At 42.9% G+C, this 16708-nt stretch overlaps 1 protein-coding gene across 1 annotated transcript in view; it reads left to right on the top strand.

The window, feature by feature from the left end:
- Positions 1-14237, top strand: part of MAML1 (mastermind like transcriptional coactivator 1) — a 20197-nt gene extending 5960 nt beyond the window's left edge. Inside the window, exons 4-5 of the mRNA XM_019505967.1 lie at positions 3292-3406; positions 9669-14237. Coding sequence (XP_019361512.1) covers positions 3292-3406; positions 9669-10657 — 1104 coding nt within the window. The 3' untranslated portion in view covers positions 10658-14237. The remainder of the gene's footprint in view (positions 1-3291; positions 3407-9668) is intronic.
- Positions 14238-16708: the final 2471 nt, after the last annotated feature.

Here is a 16708-nt window from a genome sequence, read left to right as displayed (position 1 = left end):
CCCAACACTTTAAAAAAAAAAAAAAAAAAAAGATACGGAACTGAGCGGGGTTACAGACAGGTTGCTGACAGACATATGAGATAGAAATGTGTGTGTATCTCTTGTTCAAAGGAATCTCTTCCATCCATGAGACCTTTATTTGGGAAAGGGAGGTAGAGAAAGCCCACATCAAAAAGGTGTATACACTCAGAGTACTCAGAATGCACTGTTGAGGTTCTCATAGTTGTATTATAACCAAAATGACTAGATGAACGAGTAGAGCTATAAGGACTGAACGTTGGTGGACGCTGTGCAGAAAGGAACTGACACCACTAGATATAGGGGTGATACATGGGTGGTAGGAAAGGTGTGCAGGCCCTGAGATACTCGTTTATCCATGGAGATGGCCCAGGAAAACTAATAGTGTGTGAAAGGGTAGGCCAGTAGTTACAAGAAAGCTACACAGAAAATAATAATATTGCTGCTGTGATCCATCTAGCCAAGACATGTATTGAAATGGTTTAGGAGGCTTGAGTTAAAGGTGACTGGAAATATGCAGAGCCTGACTTTGAATGTTGCAAGGTTAGAGTGTAATGTAGGAGAACATGAAGAGGAGAATGAGAAATACAGCCAGCTTTAGAAAGTGGAGAAAACCCAATAATCAGTGAAAAATGATGTTTGTTTGTCAGGTCGATCAAGCTCCCCCTCCTGGATGTTTCCCAGACTGCTGTGTTTCACTCCACGTACCAGGACAACTTGCTTTTACACTGTCAGGCTCCTAACCGGGCAGACTGCAGACAGGATTGTTGGCACATTTTAGGCACAAACTCTGATACGGCTTAGTTGCCCCTGCTCTTAGTTGCCATGCAACCAGTACTGACACGGCAATATATAAGTACACCCTTTCCCAGCTTTTTACCTTGTGGACATTCTGGTTTGCAGTTTTATTTTTTAGGGACATGTAGTGATAGTTAAATGCACGCATTTTACAAAAGGTTTTTTAACCAATCTGTCTTTATTTTAGGTGGTGCAGAGGTGCCAGAACACCTACCTGCTAGTTCCTGCTTCAGTTATTTTTACTGCTCCTGAGCACTTTGGGGGATTTGGGTCAGTGTGTTTTGGGGGCTCCAGTTCTCCTGTGCTGTCTTACATTTCCCTTGGTCATGGCTTTCCTGAGAGAGAGAATCTCTTTCTTGCTTTTGCAGTTAGCTTCCTTTAGGCTTTGCCTGGTCCAGAGTCAGGTCATGTTGCTCAGGAAACTTCTCTCTCATTTCTTCCCAGTTGCTCTTCAGCCTTAAAGCCTTCTCAGTCTTGGAGATATTTAAAGGTCTGCATTCTCTCTGATGAAATTTTCATTCCTTCAAAACCTTCTCGCTGTAGACCACTGGTATAATGGGTTTTCTTCCCATTTCTTCTTTAAGCTATCCCTTGTCCTAATAGACTACAGCCATTAAAGGCTAAAAACTTTTCTTTGCTCTAAAACCTTCTCTAGGCAGGATATGAGGCATGTGATAGGGGCCTTGTGTCAGCCTGTGACTGATTTAGTACATATTCAGGGTTGGAGTTGTACATAAAGTTAAATAATTCATAAATTGTACATAAATAGATTACCTGTATCATCCCACAGCTCAGTTGCATTTTGCCTTCCTTTGGCTTCGTGGTTTATTTACCCTGTCAGGGTACAGGCATGAGCACCACAGTAATCTTTCTGTGCTGCCTGACATTGGGAAATCTGGAAAAAAAACTACTGAGGTCCCTCAGCCCTGTTCCCATGGTCCCTTCTAGCCCCTAACATCTGTGAACCGCACCCTAGGAAAGCACCACATCCTGAATGGAGGGTAGCAGGCCGGGTATGTGCACATGCCGCGTGGCATCAGAAGTTGTCTTCCAGCTGGAGAGTCTGCATTGCTCAGTTAGCAGAAAGAAGGGGCTGTGGCACCACAAGACACTCTCAGATTTTCTTCGGTAGAACCTGAGCAGTGCAGACTGCTCTGTAGTCTGTATGTTAGGTCTGCTACAGAAGGAGCAGAGCTTCTGTCTTCCCAAGGTTTGTCACTTTCTGAGCCACAAGCAGCTTTTTATATAGCCTGGCAGTCGCATGATCTGGAACCATGCATCACTTCATTCTTTCCTGAAGGCTCTCTCTCAGAATTTACTGCTTGGTTGAATACAGTCTCTGGAAAAAGACCGGCAGTGCCTTCTATCTAAGGTGCCTCAGACAGCATTACTGTCTGAGTTCCCATTGTGGTGGCTTTACGATATGTAAAGTCGGAAAGTTTTTAAAAAATAACCCTAGTTTTCTTACCTTCTGTTAGGAGTACAAAGTCTTTTGTCACCATGTTGGAAGAGACAGAGTTGTTGAATATTTTAGAGACTTTCTCTAGTTGAGCTAGTGTGCTTAATACAGTCTTAAGCAGTGAATAAATGATTGATATGGTTTCTGTCGCACTAGTTTCTCTAGTTATCTATACTCTTCCAGGAAAACTAGGGTAACCAAGAACTGATTATTGTGGGGGTTTTTAACTAACATCTTTCAGTCTCTTCATACAAAATAAAAAATACTCACTTGTTTTTTCTGGCTGCTTTTGAAGTTAAAGGTAAGAAGTGCATCTCTGCAGTCTTCAAAGTATTACTGAAAATATGTTATTTATTAAACTTGCACATGAATGAACAGCTGACATTCCTACCTTACAGTGTCTCTTAGGGCTTTAATACACATTGCAGCAACTCTTTATATTGCATGTTTCTATCACCTTGGCTTCCAGTTATTGCATTTTTTTGTAATGGAAAACTCAATTATTTCCTAATCTGTTATCTTGGTCCTGGCCTTCCCTTTTTTTTAAATTAAACCTGTTGCATTTGATTCCTCTAAGGCAGTAGTTCTCAGTCTTTTTTAGACTCACACCCCTTCTTTTAGACTCAAGGCACCTCTCCTTAGACTTGAGGCACCTCTCCGAAAATGCCAGTTTTCATTTGTTTTCTGACTACAGAAAAACACTAGAGAAACTTTTCTGTTGCAAAGAACTAAGAAAGATCACAACAGGTCAGAAAGTTTATTTTACAAATCCCGTTTGCACATCTAACAGTGCTAACATTGTGTCACACTCTTGAAAGGATGTCAAGGCACCCCAGGGTGCTGTGTCACCCTGGTTGAGAATCGCTACTCTAAGGAAGAGATGCATGCTTCTGGATTGACAAAGTTAGCAAGTTTGTAATCAAACCACAGGTAGCTTTGTTTTTATCCTGTGCAAAGTCTCACTTGAAATCCAGCACAGACTATTTTCTAATTTCCTTCTATTGGACCTCTCCTAGGAGAAACAGCGGCAGCAGCAAGAGCAGCAGCTCCAGCGACACCTGACCCGACCACCCCCTCAGTACCAGGACCAGCCACAGAATCCTTATCAGCCGCAGGTCGGACAGTTTACAGGTAAACAGCCTTGACAGCTGAACTAAAGCAGGTGGAGAGATTCCTTTGGACCATAAGTCTTCAAGGTCCCTATTCTTGGTAACTTAATTATCTGTTCTCTTCCTTTGTCACGGCACTTTAAGGCGTTTTGATGCGTCTTCTCATTTTCACTGAGACTGAATAATCTCCCCTTTCCCTTGTATGTTGATTGCAACTAATTGATTTTGCAGTATATTAAATCTGCAACTTTTCAGTACTCTTCTGGGAATAGTCAAAAGTGCTTGGATAGAGGATTATAAGAAAAGTGCCATTGTTTTTTGGGGGGCTCAGGCAGTCCAGGAATCTACCCTCCTTTCCTGTCCCATGGAGACCCTGTATTATAGTCAACTTTCTTCCAGCATGGGAAGGTTGAATTGTGTTAAGTCTGAGGGAAAAACTCAACTTCCTGTAATTACCACAAGATCTCACTAGAGCAGCAGTTGGTTGGCAATGTACTCCAGCAGCAGGCCAGAGTGACCCAGCCGCTGCCACTTCTCTCTGCTGCCTGTTACGCAGGTGAAACCCCCCCACATCCTCCCCCTGCTGCTGGAACACTGCACAAGCTCCCCCTTAGGTTCAGTAACATTAAATTGGGCCTTGTAACAGGTCTTAATTTTAAGACTAGGACATAGTTACTTTTTAACCAATAACAAATGTATTAAGCCTTCAGCAGTTACAATTTTAATACTGTAGTTAGTTAAAAGTAACACAACATGCTCACCACCCTGACATGTAACAAATGCGTAGTTCCTTGAATGGCCAGTCCATGAGGTCTTGTCCAGGCACAAAGGTCAAAATCCAGGCCTGAAGGCCCCTGGGCTCCAACACCCTAGCTCCATAGGCTGGATCCGTTGGCTTTGCGGGCTGTAGGTTGTCAGTCCCCTGAACTAGAGACAAACAGGAGGTGCTTTTTATCCTACCCCTAACAGGCTGACTTTTTTTTTGACTCCATAGCCCTCATACTTGTTGACTTGAGTGAGGAATATAAGCTCTGATCTCCTGCATTCTGGAGTGATATTTTATATTGGGGAAGGGGGAGAAGGGAGCCTAATATACATCTGTAGTTTACTAACACTGATAACTACAAGTTGTCATCATAGCCTATTTAATGTGGAAGTACTGGAGGTCAGTAAACCCACTTTTTTAATACCAGAAGGAAGCTTTGCTATTGGTGGGCAAGTAACTGCTTTGCTTGTTCATTGATATACAAATGTTGCCTCATTCACCCTTCCATCAGCAGACACTTAAGGAAGAAAATAATGTTTGTTTCCTTCCTTCTGCCCTCCTTTCTACAGGACCCCAGACATTGCCACTGAAACGCAACTTTTAAGGTGAAGCGTATGGGCATCCATTACCTAAGTCAGAGATTTTGTCACAGATCTATTATCACAGATTCTTGGGTTCAGAGGGGAGTAATCAATGGCTCGGTGTCTAGTTGGCAGCGAGTATCAAGTGCAGTGCTTCAGGGTCAGTCCCAAGGCCGGTTTTGTTCGATATCTTCATGAACGACCTGGAAGATGACAGCATGCACCCTCAGCAAGTTGCAGATGACACCAACTTGTGGGAGCAGTGGATACATTGGAGAGTAGGGCTAGGATTCAGAGGGACCTAGACAAATTGGAGGATTGGGCCAAAAGAAATCTCCTGAAGTTTAGCAAGGACAAACGCAAAGTCCTGTACTTAGGACTGAACAATCCCACACACGGGACAGGCTAGGGGTGACGGGCTGGACAGCAGCTCTGCAGAAAAGGACCTGGGGGTGACGGGACAAGAAGCTGAATATGAGCCAGCAGTGTGCCCTCATTGCCAAGAAGGTTACCGGCATCCTGGGCTGCATTGGTAGGAGCACTGCCAAACAGATCAAGGGCAGTGATTCTTCCCCTCGATTCAGCACTGGTGAGGCCACATCTGGAGTCCTGTGTCTGGTTTTGGGCCTCTCATGACAGAAAGGATGTGGACAAATTGGGGAGAGTCCACTGGAGGGCAATGAAAATGATTCAGAGGCTGGGGCACAGGACTTATTTAGTCTAGAGGAGAGAAGACTGAGAGGGATTTAATAGCAGCCTTCAGCTACCTGAAAGGAGTTCAAAAGAGGATGGAGCTGGACTGCTCTCAGTGGTGGTAGATGACAGAACAAGGAGCAATGGGCTCAAGTTGCAGCAAGGCAAGTTTAAGTTAGATAATAGGAAGAATTTTCTCACTAGGAGGGTAGTAAAGCACTGGAACAGGCTACCCAGAGAGATTATGGAATCTCCATCCTTGAAGGTTTTTAAAACCTGACTAGACAAAGCTTTGGCTGGGATGGTCTTTTTACGGTTTGTCCTACTTTGAGCAGGGGGTTGAATTAGAAGTGACCTCCTGAGGTCCTTCCAACCTTAATTTTCTATGATTCTAAGTCAGTGAGGGCCAACCTTTTTGGTAGGCCTGCCACAGATTAGCTCCATCCCCTTCCCCTGCTCAGTCAGCTGCTCTGCTTTCTACTCCCTTGTCCTGTGCCTCCTTTCTGATTTGCTGCTCTGTTTTCTGCTCTCTGCCCTATCTACTGCTGTGATATCTGTCCCCTCCCTGGTCTTCCTTAGTACTGTACACAAAGGCTTGTCATGCCACTTGTGGCACGTGCCACAGCTTGACTACCCCAATCTAAATGACACTGATGATTGCTGTTATCAGTTTGCTAGTCAGAGATATGAATTGTGGCTTCTGTAGCCAGACACCCTTTTCTCTGCTAAGTAACAGAAATTACTTTGTTAAAAGAAATCTTTGTATGCCTGTAAGCAGTTGGTATGCAAGAGGGGTGGTGAATAATTTATCTCAGACAAAGAGTTACAGTACTTCATCTGTACTCCCTGTCTGCCAACTAAGAAATGCAGTAGTAAATGTGTTAAATGCAGTGTGTGTCGGTCATAGTAAGCATGACATGTAGCAGCATGAAAAGCGCTTGATTCTGTCCTACAAATATGCTGACTATCGGTACTTTTTAACTTGCCGTTCTAATATTTGTACCACCCCTTTGCTTTTTTGCATGGCAGCACAACAGACTTTCTCTACTTCTCATGAACTCTGTCTTTTTTCCCCTTTGTTATGTTGCTGGTTTAGGACTTTGAAACCCTAGCATTCAAATGATCCCACATTTGCATACATTGTCTTATGCATGGATTAAAAACATGCACTCACGTTTGCAGTAAGAGAGTGGCTCCTTCCAGCTTTATGAAGATTTCAGAAGGAAAGGCAGCCCCTACAGCTTAGATACGTTTCATCCCAGACCCTACAGTGGAAGCGTCTCAGACAGGCTTTCCTGTATAGTTTTTTATTTCTTTTTGTTTCACTGTATATATTTTACCTTCCAGGTAGGAATCTGCCATCTAGAAACAGCTTTTAGCTAGAGTTGACAAAAAGGCTCCTTTTTGGTTTCCTGACCAGATTGATGAATTGCAACCTGTCTGATTATTGGTTTTACTTGCAGACACGTTGAATGCATTATTATAACAAACAGAAAGGTACTTAACGTGAAAATTGCTAAAGTAGATGATAGAATTAAAGAAATGCAGGGCTGGAAGATGAAGTCCACCACCCCCGGCACAGAAGCAGGAACTTGTATATCTTGTATATAGAGCACTTTTGACAAATACTGATGTAACCAGTTCTTTAAAATGTCCAGAGAAGGTTACTGCACAGCTGTCCTAGGCAGTCTCTTCCAGTGCTATATGTGAGGTCTCGCCAGCACCAAGTGAAGCAGAATAATGACCTCCAGGGTCTTGCATGCAGCACTCTTCTGAATGCATCCTGAAATGAGATTGGATTTTTTGTGGAGGAACCATCACATTGTTAGCTCATTTTTAGTTTGCAACTCTCTATAACCCCACATTCTTTGCCTTCAATACCACCTCCTACCCAGTCCCTCCCCACCTTTTAATTTGTGCATTTGATTTATCTTTAAGTGTGTCACTTTGCCTGTGTCTGTATTGAATATCAGATTGAAGTTTTCAGTCCATTTCTATTTGTCAAGTTTGGAATGATTTCTGATCCAGTGCTTCAAAGTGCTTGTGGGGACTCCTAGCTTGATGTCATTTGTAAATTATATAAATCTACTTTGTACTCAGTCATCAAAGTCATTAATAAAAATATCAAATAGAACAAGTCCCAGGACAAACTCCTGCCGGACCTCACTTAATACCCTCCCAGTTTGAAGAGAACCATTTCTAATTACTGATGGATTGTTTTATCAAACAGCTTGGTCACCAGAAGTTGGAGGTCTTGCTTCCCTACCTTGCGTATGAGACTGTTGTGTGGGAAAGTGTCCTTCCTGAACTCAAGATATCACAACTATTTTTTTTCTCCTTTATCCAGATGACCAGTTACCCTGTCAAAAGACGTAGTTTAACACTATTTGTTTCTCACAAACCCACATTGGCTGTCATATCTTTATTACTTTTTTGTTTAGGTGCCTATACATTGCTTCTTGAATAATATGCTCTGGCATCTTTCTGGGGTTGAAAGCCAGCTTGACTTCTACTAACTTACCAGTAAAAGAAACTATTTGAGTTATGTTGTAAAGTTAGGTTAGACTCTTGTACCTACCCCTGGTAAGTCAGACAGGAAGCTTGCACTCTGCATCCTGATGCTGTGTCACCATGACCCTCTTTCCCAGTACTACCAGTTCATGGACCTAAACCCATAGGGAGATTTTGCTCTTGTCTTTGTAGACCTACATTAGTCACGAGAGACGGACCGCATTCGTGCCCTAAGTACATAAGGGTGCACAACATGACTAATACGCAGCATTTTATCCTGGCTTTACTCTAGTGAATTCACTCTGCAGTAAGTGAGCTAGCTGCCTGCAGGAGATGGTATTCTAGCACCTGGCCGCTAGATGATGCAGGAGCTGGTTTGCATACATTGTATACCCGAGGATAAAATTTATTTATTATTTAATTTTATACCTTGCCCTTTCCAGAGGGCTCAGAGCAGCTTACAATAAACAGACAACCAACCTGCAGATTGGAAACAATAATAAATTGATGGGGAGCAGGGAGAGAGCATATTCTACATCATCGTTTTCCCATGTTGTAAAGTTATTACCTATTTTTCAAGGATCAGCTTTACCCTGTGCTCAAAAGATTTACTACATAATAGGAGTGTGCCCTGTGGGTCTGCTCCACCTTTGCTATGTAGTTAAGTCAATTCACATGTCTTTGCCCTGAGTGGTGCTGTAGCATCCTAGTGTCTTAATACAATTCTACTCCATCCTGGTTGAGTCCCTGAAAAATTATTACTTTGGTAATACACCTGCATTTTAGCATTAAGACTAAGTCACAAAAAATGGCAAGGAGGAGACCACCTCCCTTTTGCATCAGCTTTTTTTAAGGGCTTAAACAAGGTGGATGAGGATCACAGGTAAACAAAGATCTGGTCAGTGGGGGTGTTTACACACATGTTCTGGGAGTCAGGTAGAGGGATATGCTGTAATTAGTGGCTCTGAGCGCCACTCGAATTAAAGCACCAAGAGCATCTCATGTGTCATGCTTAAAAATGGCAGCGGGGGAGCTTTATCTAAAGCTTGCTGAATGAGCTTTAGTTAACCACCCCACCACCATTTTTAAGTGTGGAGACACCGATATATGAGATGCTGGAGTCTGCTGCAGCACGGTAATTGCCACACTCCAGCAGACTCCATTAATCAAGCCTGCTCCGATGCACTGTGATTATGTGCTGTAATCGTGTATAGACCCCCTGGGATAGAACACCTAGTTTTAACAGTGTGAATAGATGTTTAGAGAAACCTTCAAAAACATCAAGGTACCTAACTCATACTGCGGTCAGTGTGGGTACAGTTGCAGGGGTTTTTGAAGTTCCCACTAGGTGCCTGGATACATTTTAGGAGCCTGAATCTCTTTAAAAAACTGGCCATTGCTGATCAAAGTTTCTCCCCATTTCTAGGAAGAGTGGCATTTGAATCAGTGTCCTTACATAACTGTATTTGCCTATATCGGTAGAGAGTACTAGCTGGGATGACAGTGGAGAAACTTCTTTACCACTGCACCCCAAGGCTGATGCTAGAGAGGAGCTCGTAGAGTTAGAACTTTCCCATTGATGCTGTGTGTTACATAGATTAATTGATAAGTACATCTGCATAACTGCATCTACTACTGTATGCATGTATTATAGTGTCTAAAAGGTGTGTGGACAGACTTTGGATAAATTGGAAAGAACTATTAAATATAGAAAATATTGCTCTGTATTACAGGATCCTCTTCAGCCATGGCCGGGGTAAGTAATTTAGGACAGTCCAGTTCCAGCAGTCCACGGATGTTTTCTCAGACCCAGAACACGATTCATATGGGACCTGGGCATGGTTCTGTTCCTCCTCTCCAGTCGGGCTCCAGTCAGCAGGATCGGGGTGTGACTCAATACACAAACATACAAAACATTCAGCGAGGGGGACTGTACAACATGGCATCTGGTATGACGCAAATGGTTCCTCAGCATGCAAATCAGAGTGCCAACGGACAGCCACAAATGCAAAGACAGCCCAGCCTGGGCCAGGGCACTGCTGTGCCAGCTGGGTATGGGCAGAACACCTTGGGGAATTCGAGCATTTCTCAGCAGCACAATAAGGGGCCACTGAATCCCACTTTATCCAAGCCACAGATGGCAAGAGTGCCAGCAGCAATGGGGGCCCAGAACCCATCTTGGCAACACCAAGGAATACCCAACATGAACAGCCAGACACAAGGAAATGGGGGCTTAGGGGCATTTACTGCCAGCTCCACTTTCCACTTGCAGCAAACTCACCTAAAGATGGCCAGCCAGCAGTTTGCTCAAGGAATGCCTCAGGTAAGCCTAAGCACCAGCCGACCCATAGCCTCCATGAACTCTGCTGTCGCTGGGCAGATACTCTCATCATCCTTAGGCGCACAGCAGAGGACAAACCCGCCTGCCCAGCAGCAGGTCCCCTCACAACAAGTCTTGCCTGGCATGAACCAGGCAGTTCCAGATCTGACTGCTTTCAACCAGAATCCAAATCAGCAGCTGCCCAATAGAGCCAATCTGCACTGTACTCAAGGTTACCCCGTGAGAACCACCAGTCAGGAGCTGCCTTTCGCCTACAGCAGCCAGTCAGGCAATAACGGACTGCCAAGCTTAACTGGCGACACAGACCTGATAGACTTGTTGAAAAACAGGACTTCAGAAGAATGGATGAATGACTTGGATGAGTTGTTAAGAACTCATTGAAACAGGGTTTGGGGGTTTGTTTTCTACATCTTATTTTTTTACTTCGTGAAATATAAACTACGGTTGGACCAAAAACCTGTGGCTTTGAGGAGACTTGTAGGCATTAGAAGTAAATAGTTGGGAAAGGGACTGAAGCTACTTTCCATTTGGGCTTTGAGGCATGGTAATGGCACACCGAGCAAGTCCAATGTGGCGCTGTACTTCCTGTTTGTGTTTGTGGGAGGTTGCACGTTTGAACAGGTCAAACAAATTGGTCTGCATCCCAGCCTGCCCTTCAGAAATTTCACTTGCAGTGTTTGGAAACTGAGGTTTTTGATTATTTACAAACCCTACAAAAACCCCACAAAAGTGGGGAAAAGCAAGCAAGTAAAAATCATGCCAATATTTCCTAGAAGGGCTTTTTCCTGGAGCTCATACTTCACATCACAGTCACTCCTGGCTTGTCATGCTGTTAGTTGCAATACTGTCCCACCATGTTTCCCACTTTGTTTTTGCGGGAGGAGAGGACACGTGCCCCTGAGTGTGTTTGCAAGACGTTTTTATTTGGAGTCAGGCCTCCTTCCCACTGCTGATGTGTGCGCCGCCATTCTCAACAAGCAAGTGATCTTTCTCAGTAATGTTTGAAGCAAATGCTTCTGGATGCTGGTGATAAATGACAAAAAGTGTTAAAACCTGGCCAGCTGGCCTAGGCTGGTGACTTTCTTTAACAGATCGTGGGACTCCCAAGCTGCAGCTTGCACTCTTGTGGAGGGACATGGTTCTTGGCTTTTACCTTATTGTGGTTAAAGAGGGACTTTCTTACGGGAGAACCTTTATGAATATATTAGATGTAAACCCATTTACTTTGCACATGTTTTTTCATAACTTATTTCCAAAATTAGTTGTGTTTAAATGAGGACTTTGCTTTGTGATAGCTCATCTTGTTTTCCTTTTAGATTTTATAACACAGGATTTGTGAGGTTAGTCTTCTCCAAGAGTAAACAGAGATTCCATAAGCACAAGATTTCGTCACTTTAGGATCAAGCGCGTGAAAGTAGCACTGGGCCGAGAAGTGGAAAGTCCTTACCTAAAATGTAAATATCAGCAATAATAGAGCAGGGAGCATGGAAAAATACTGGCCTAGTCACTTGTCTCAAGGTTGTTCCAATGTGAAGATCTCCCCTTTAAGTATTTCCCCCCCAATTTGTGAGTTTGATAATCTTTTTGCAGACAGGTATAGATACTTCTCTGATCTCTCTTGAAGCAGGTGCTGGTTCTGCAGGATAAGCCAGGACAACTCTCGCACTCGTGTTGGGGTCAGTTGCATACAGGATAAGAAAAGCAATGAGAACAATCAGTGTTCTAAATCCTTACTTGCTACCAAAAATTCCCCTATCGATCAACAAACCACCTTGCCTTAACCTTTGTTTTGAGATGGACATAAAGTGAAAAGCTTTGTTTTAGATGCACAAATACCTCTTCCCTTCCCAGACCCCTTGGGGGGGGAAAATGTGGGCCAACTTTTTCCATTTTTGTCAAGCTCCTTCACATTTTTTAGCCAACTCCAGCATGACTAAAAGAATTTCCTTCAACACAGACTAGTGTCTTGAGGAGCCTTTCTGCTCTGCAGAGGTGTTATGGTTTGGAGGGGGGAGACGAAGGCTAAAATTTGAGATTTTTGGAAGGAGAGTATTTTACTGTATTTGCAGCTCATTTATCAGATAATTTGCACTTTTTATAGAATCTGCTTTTAACACTAATACTTTTAACCCCTTCCCAATACACGTGAAACACGGTTTTGCCCTTCACGCTCTTCTAGATTTTGCATTGTATCATGTTAAACTGTTGGGGCTGGTCAGAGCTGTTCACTTTTGGTGATACAGCACATTGACCAGTGGATCCCATAGATGAATTCCTCTGAAGTGAAGTTAAACCCTTGTCGAAATATTTAAAAAATGAAAAAAAGAATTGATTCTTAAATGACAAATGAAAGTATCAGTGACACTGGGGTTACCGGCACCGTTCTAAGATTTTCTAGGGAAAAATCGCTAACTTTTAAAATGACTAATCCTAACTTTTTTGGTAAAGAAATAAAGTCAGTGAGTTTGGCTTAATGATACAGTAAGCAAACAATTGGTCCAGGGCTCTTGAAACTTCATCAGAAGAGTCTAGACTTTAGCAGTTTTCTTTTCTCTTTCTCTCTCGCTGTCTCTCTCGGTCAGGAGAAGGGTGTTTGTGATACTTGTTTGTGTGTGTTATTGGGTTTGGGGGGGGGGGTGTTTCTTTTTCTTAAGTGTTAACTTAGTACCAGTGTGCCTTCATTTCTTACTGGGGGTACTTGGGACCTCATACTCTTTAACAGTGACATCCTGTAATGTTGCTGATCCTTTTCTCTACCCCTTAAAACACCAAGGAATAAACAGCCTGTTAGAACTTAATTGCTCCTTTTCCCCTGTTTAGCTTATGTGACAAAATCCACTGTATTCTTCAGGGGATTTCACATACAGAGTTTAGGTCTAAATACATCAAAACAACAGTCCATCCATTTTGGAGCTCTGTAATCTGATGTAAAGGAGATCGGCTCAGCATGCATGCTCTCTAAAGGATCGTTCCTGTAGGTTGTTCTGGAGATTGCAGATGTCCTTTTCCCTTCATTGTTTCTGGAAGCTGAGATGGATATTGGCCTGCTAAACAGGAGTGTGTTTCTCTGCAGAAGTCCTGATTTGATTTAGGACTTGGTTTGTAGTGGCCATGGTACTGTTCAGTGCTCTTCAAACGTGGATGGAGGCTAACTGGTTTATAATATCCTTCAGCCACTATGCGTGAACAAGATCCCAACAATGTTAAAATGATTGCAATCCAGCCTTGACTTCCATTTTTCAGCATGGGTGTCATTTGGTCCCTGTCTACACAGTCTGATCAAACTGTTGACAACATGGTGGCGGTGTTACCATGTTTACATACTGCTTATTGGCCATCGACAGTGGGGCCTAGATGTGCATAGGTGCACGAGTGAAGACAGGCTGGGCATTGCCCTTGCGTGCTCTCACACACAGCTGTTAACACATGCACTTGGGCTTTCCATTTGCTGCAGCTTACGAGCAATAAGATGTAGCTCCCCTGAGCCTTGCCTAGCCGGCTGCCCATGGCTTTATTTATAAACGGAGGTTTTGGCTAGGCGAGAAGGGCGAAAAAGTCACTGTGTAACATCCACTGCCTTCCAAAAACCACAAGTCAATTGAAAAGGGTGCTCAAATTTTTGTTATACACATTTCCTTTGTGTAAATAAATGTTTACAGTTTTATATTAAAGATTGAATAAGAGTTAGATCTTCTGACTGTATATTTTTTACTTTTTATAGATTTTAAAACTATAATTCTTTATATGTGTGTTTTTGGGGGTTATGGTAACTTTTATGCTTGTAAATGGAGAACAGTTGAAATTGATGCTAACCTTTATGAGTTTTTTGTCATTGAAATGTGTAAAGAGCCCATTAATCCCCTTATTCTTTTACTACAATTACTGGTGCACACCAAAAAGAAATCCTTTACTTCTGTTTTATCATTATAAAAATAAATATTTTGCTAGTGTATTAAACACATATGGCTACGACCTTATACCTTTGTGTGAGCTGAGCAGCTTTGCCTCCATCATTCATGTGCGATTTATTCTGTCCTGGGAGACGGTTTCTATTCATCCAGTGATTTAATTAATAATGTTCAAATTCTAACTTTGTTCATAACCAAACTTGGTTTCCTCTTAATCCTCTCCCAATTAAGTCCAGAAGGGGAGGAATTTGGAGGTACGAGGGGGAAGGAAATGATAAAGACACCTACCTGCCACAAGAAGCTTTACTGAACTCAGAAAATGAAGCTTAATATTAAACTCAATCCTGTGTGCCCTTGTTGGCCATTGTCTTTTTGAACAGGTATGCCGTGGCTTGAATCTTCTGGATGTTAGTGGAGAGGCTATAGAGTTTTTAGTGTTTCTATATTCCTTTCTTTCCAAAGTTTAATGGAGTTTTAATAGTTTTTCAAATTTTAGTTGTTAGAAAGATCCTAGAGTTGGTTGTGACTGGTGGTATTGAGAGCGGACCTCTGCTGTTTTGCCAACTCCCCCTAAACTGAGAGGTGTTATACAGGTAAAACTGTTTAATCTGTTCAAAAATGGTAACAATGCAGAAGTTACTTTGCTCTTCCTGAATCCTCATTTCAGACTATCGAGAGACCAGACGAGTGCTGCAAAAAGAGGTCAGAACTTCCCAATGGTTCCAAAATGTAGGTAGCTGCATTCTCTGATATATTTTTGGCCTAACGTTAATGTTGCAAGTGCACAAGTGCTTTAGAAGCCGACCATTTACAACAGGAACTTATATTGTCTCCTCAATTCTGTGCAGTGGGTCACTGATTTGAAAAATTGCATTTTTCCAAGGTAAGAATTAGCTTTCTAGTAATTCTTTTTTTCTCTGTCAAATGTTTTGGCTTCGTCTTGGTGATAGAGTTTATGCTGCTTCAAGTGTTTGGGGTCTGTCTTAATTGCTTGACCATATTACTTAACTAAGCCTCTGTTCTATTTAGAATAAGTGTGTGGGCATAGGCCTTGAAGAGCTGTGAGCAAAAATCTTTGGGCTAATTCATACCTGCTCTCAGATGACACTAGCTTCCACTGCTCTCTTCTCGGAAGCTGGGTTCTTAACCTGATTTCATGATAGGCGGCTATGCAGTAATAGGCATTGAAAGAATTTCCTGAGCTGCATGCATAGGACAGCTCTAAAAATTGTTTTTGTTGTTTCCTGTTTAGTAAATGTTAGAATTACTGTTAAAACAAGCAGATTTTTATCTGTGAAGCTCTAGCTCAACCTCCTAACCACAGCACTGGTAATACAAGAAAAAAAAAAGCTGGCAAAGCTGTGCTACATGCTTCCTGCATGGGGTTGTGTTGTAGCACAAAGCTTTTCCCCCCTCCTGCTGCTGTTCCATCCTTAGCTGGCCAGTTTGAAAGCAGTCCTGGGGACTAGCTGTGCCTTGGCGGGCTGCTGGCGAGTGGCTGCCCTGACCTGCCCAACAGTGTGACTTTCACCTCCGTGCCATTGTGTTTTGGACAAAAGGGGCTGATTTGAAATGGTCTGCTGCAAAAGTCAGTTGAATCTGAAGGAGAAATGCTTTTGGGATGATCAGTTGAGCTAAACTCTTAGAAGGTGGTGCACAGCCTCCCTCGTGGGACTCGAGGCCCCCTCCATAACTGCTGTGAATTGAGTGGCCCCCATTTCAACAGGGATTTCATGTTACAGCGCTTCCCTCCTTGTAGGGGGCTGGGCAGTAGGGAGGGATTGTCCAGGTGGACAAGCCTGAGCCAGTTTATCAGCTTAGCTTATCTTCTTATCTCCTTACATTTTGGGGCACCCTTCGAAGGATCTGGTTGCAACCCAAGGTGCACTGGTGCCCTTGTGAGAATCAGTGACTCAGGACCTCCAAGCTCCCCTCAGCTGTGTCTCCTTTAAGCCTGTTGTATATTTCTTACCTTTCCCAGAGGTTGTGTCAGGGGATTTGTAAACCTAAACCTAGGGAGAAACAGGTATAATCATGTGTCATAAAATAAGCAGGTCCAGAGTGGGCTAACTAATCTGAAAGGAACTGTTCCAGAGCTTCACACTATTACTGGGTTGTGTGTGTACATGCATATTTCCAGGGACTCCAGAGTTAATCCCAGTTAGTATCAACTTTTGTGTCTCCCTCTACTTGCATACTACTGGTTCCTGTCTGACATTAAAATTTGCTCTACAAGCAGACTTTAAGGCTTGAATGTATTTCTGCTGCAATCGCTGGGAGCAGGAGTGGGCAGTAAGTGACATTTCCCTGGGGTTTATACCAGGTATCTCAAATGGGAAAACTGACATTTTATGAAAATCTCAGGCCACCTCCAGATTTCATAAAATAGGAGGAACATAATTTGCTTCCCATCTGGAAGACACAGCATTTTGGGTGAGTATTTTATCTGCACTGTCCACTTGGAATTGATGTATCATTTTTTAACTTGGGCAGGCAAGGTTCTTTGACTGGATGTGATATATTT

Source organism: Gavialis gangeticus, unplaced genomic scaffold (genome assembly GCF_001723915.1).
Source record: "Gavialis gangeticus isolate Ggan-Ray unplaced genomic scaffold, GavGan_comp1, whole genome shotgun sequence".
NCBI lineage: Eukaryota > Metazoa > Chordata > Crocodylia > Gavialidae > Gavialis > Gavialis gangeticus.
This window is presented reverse-complemented; position numbering and strand designations above follow the sequence as displayed.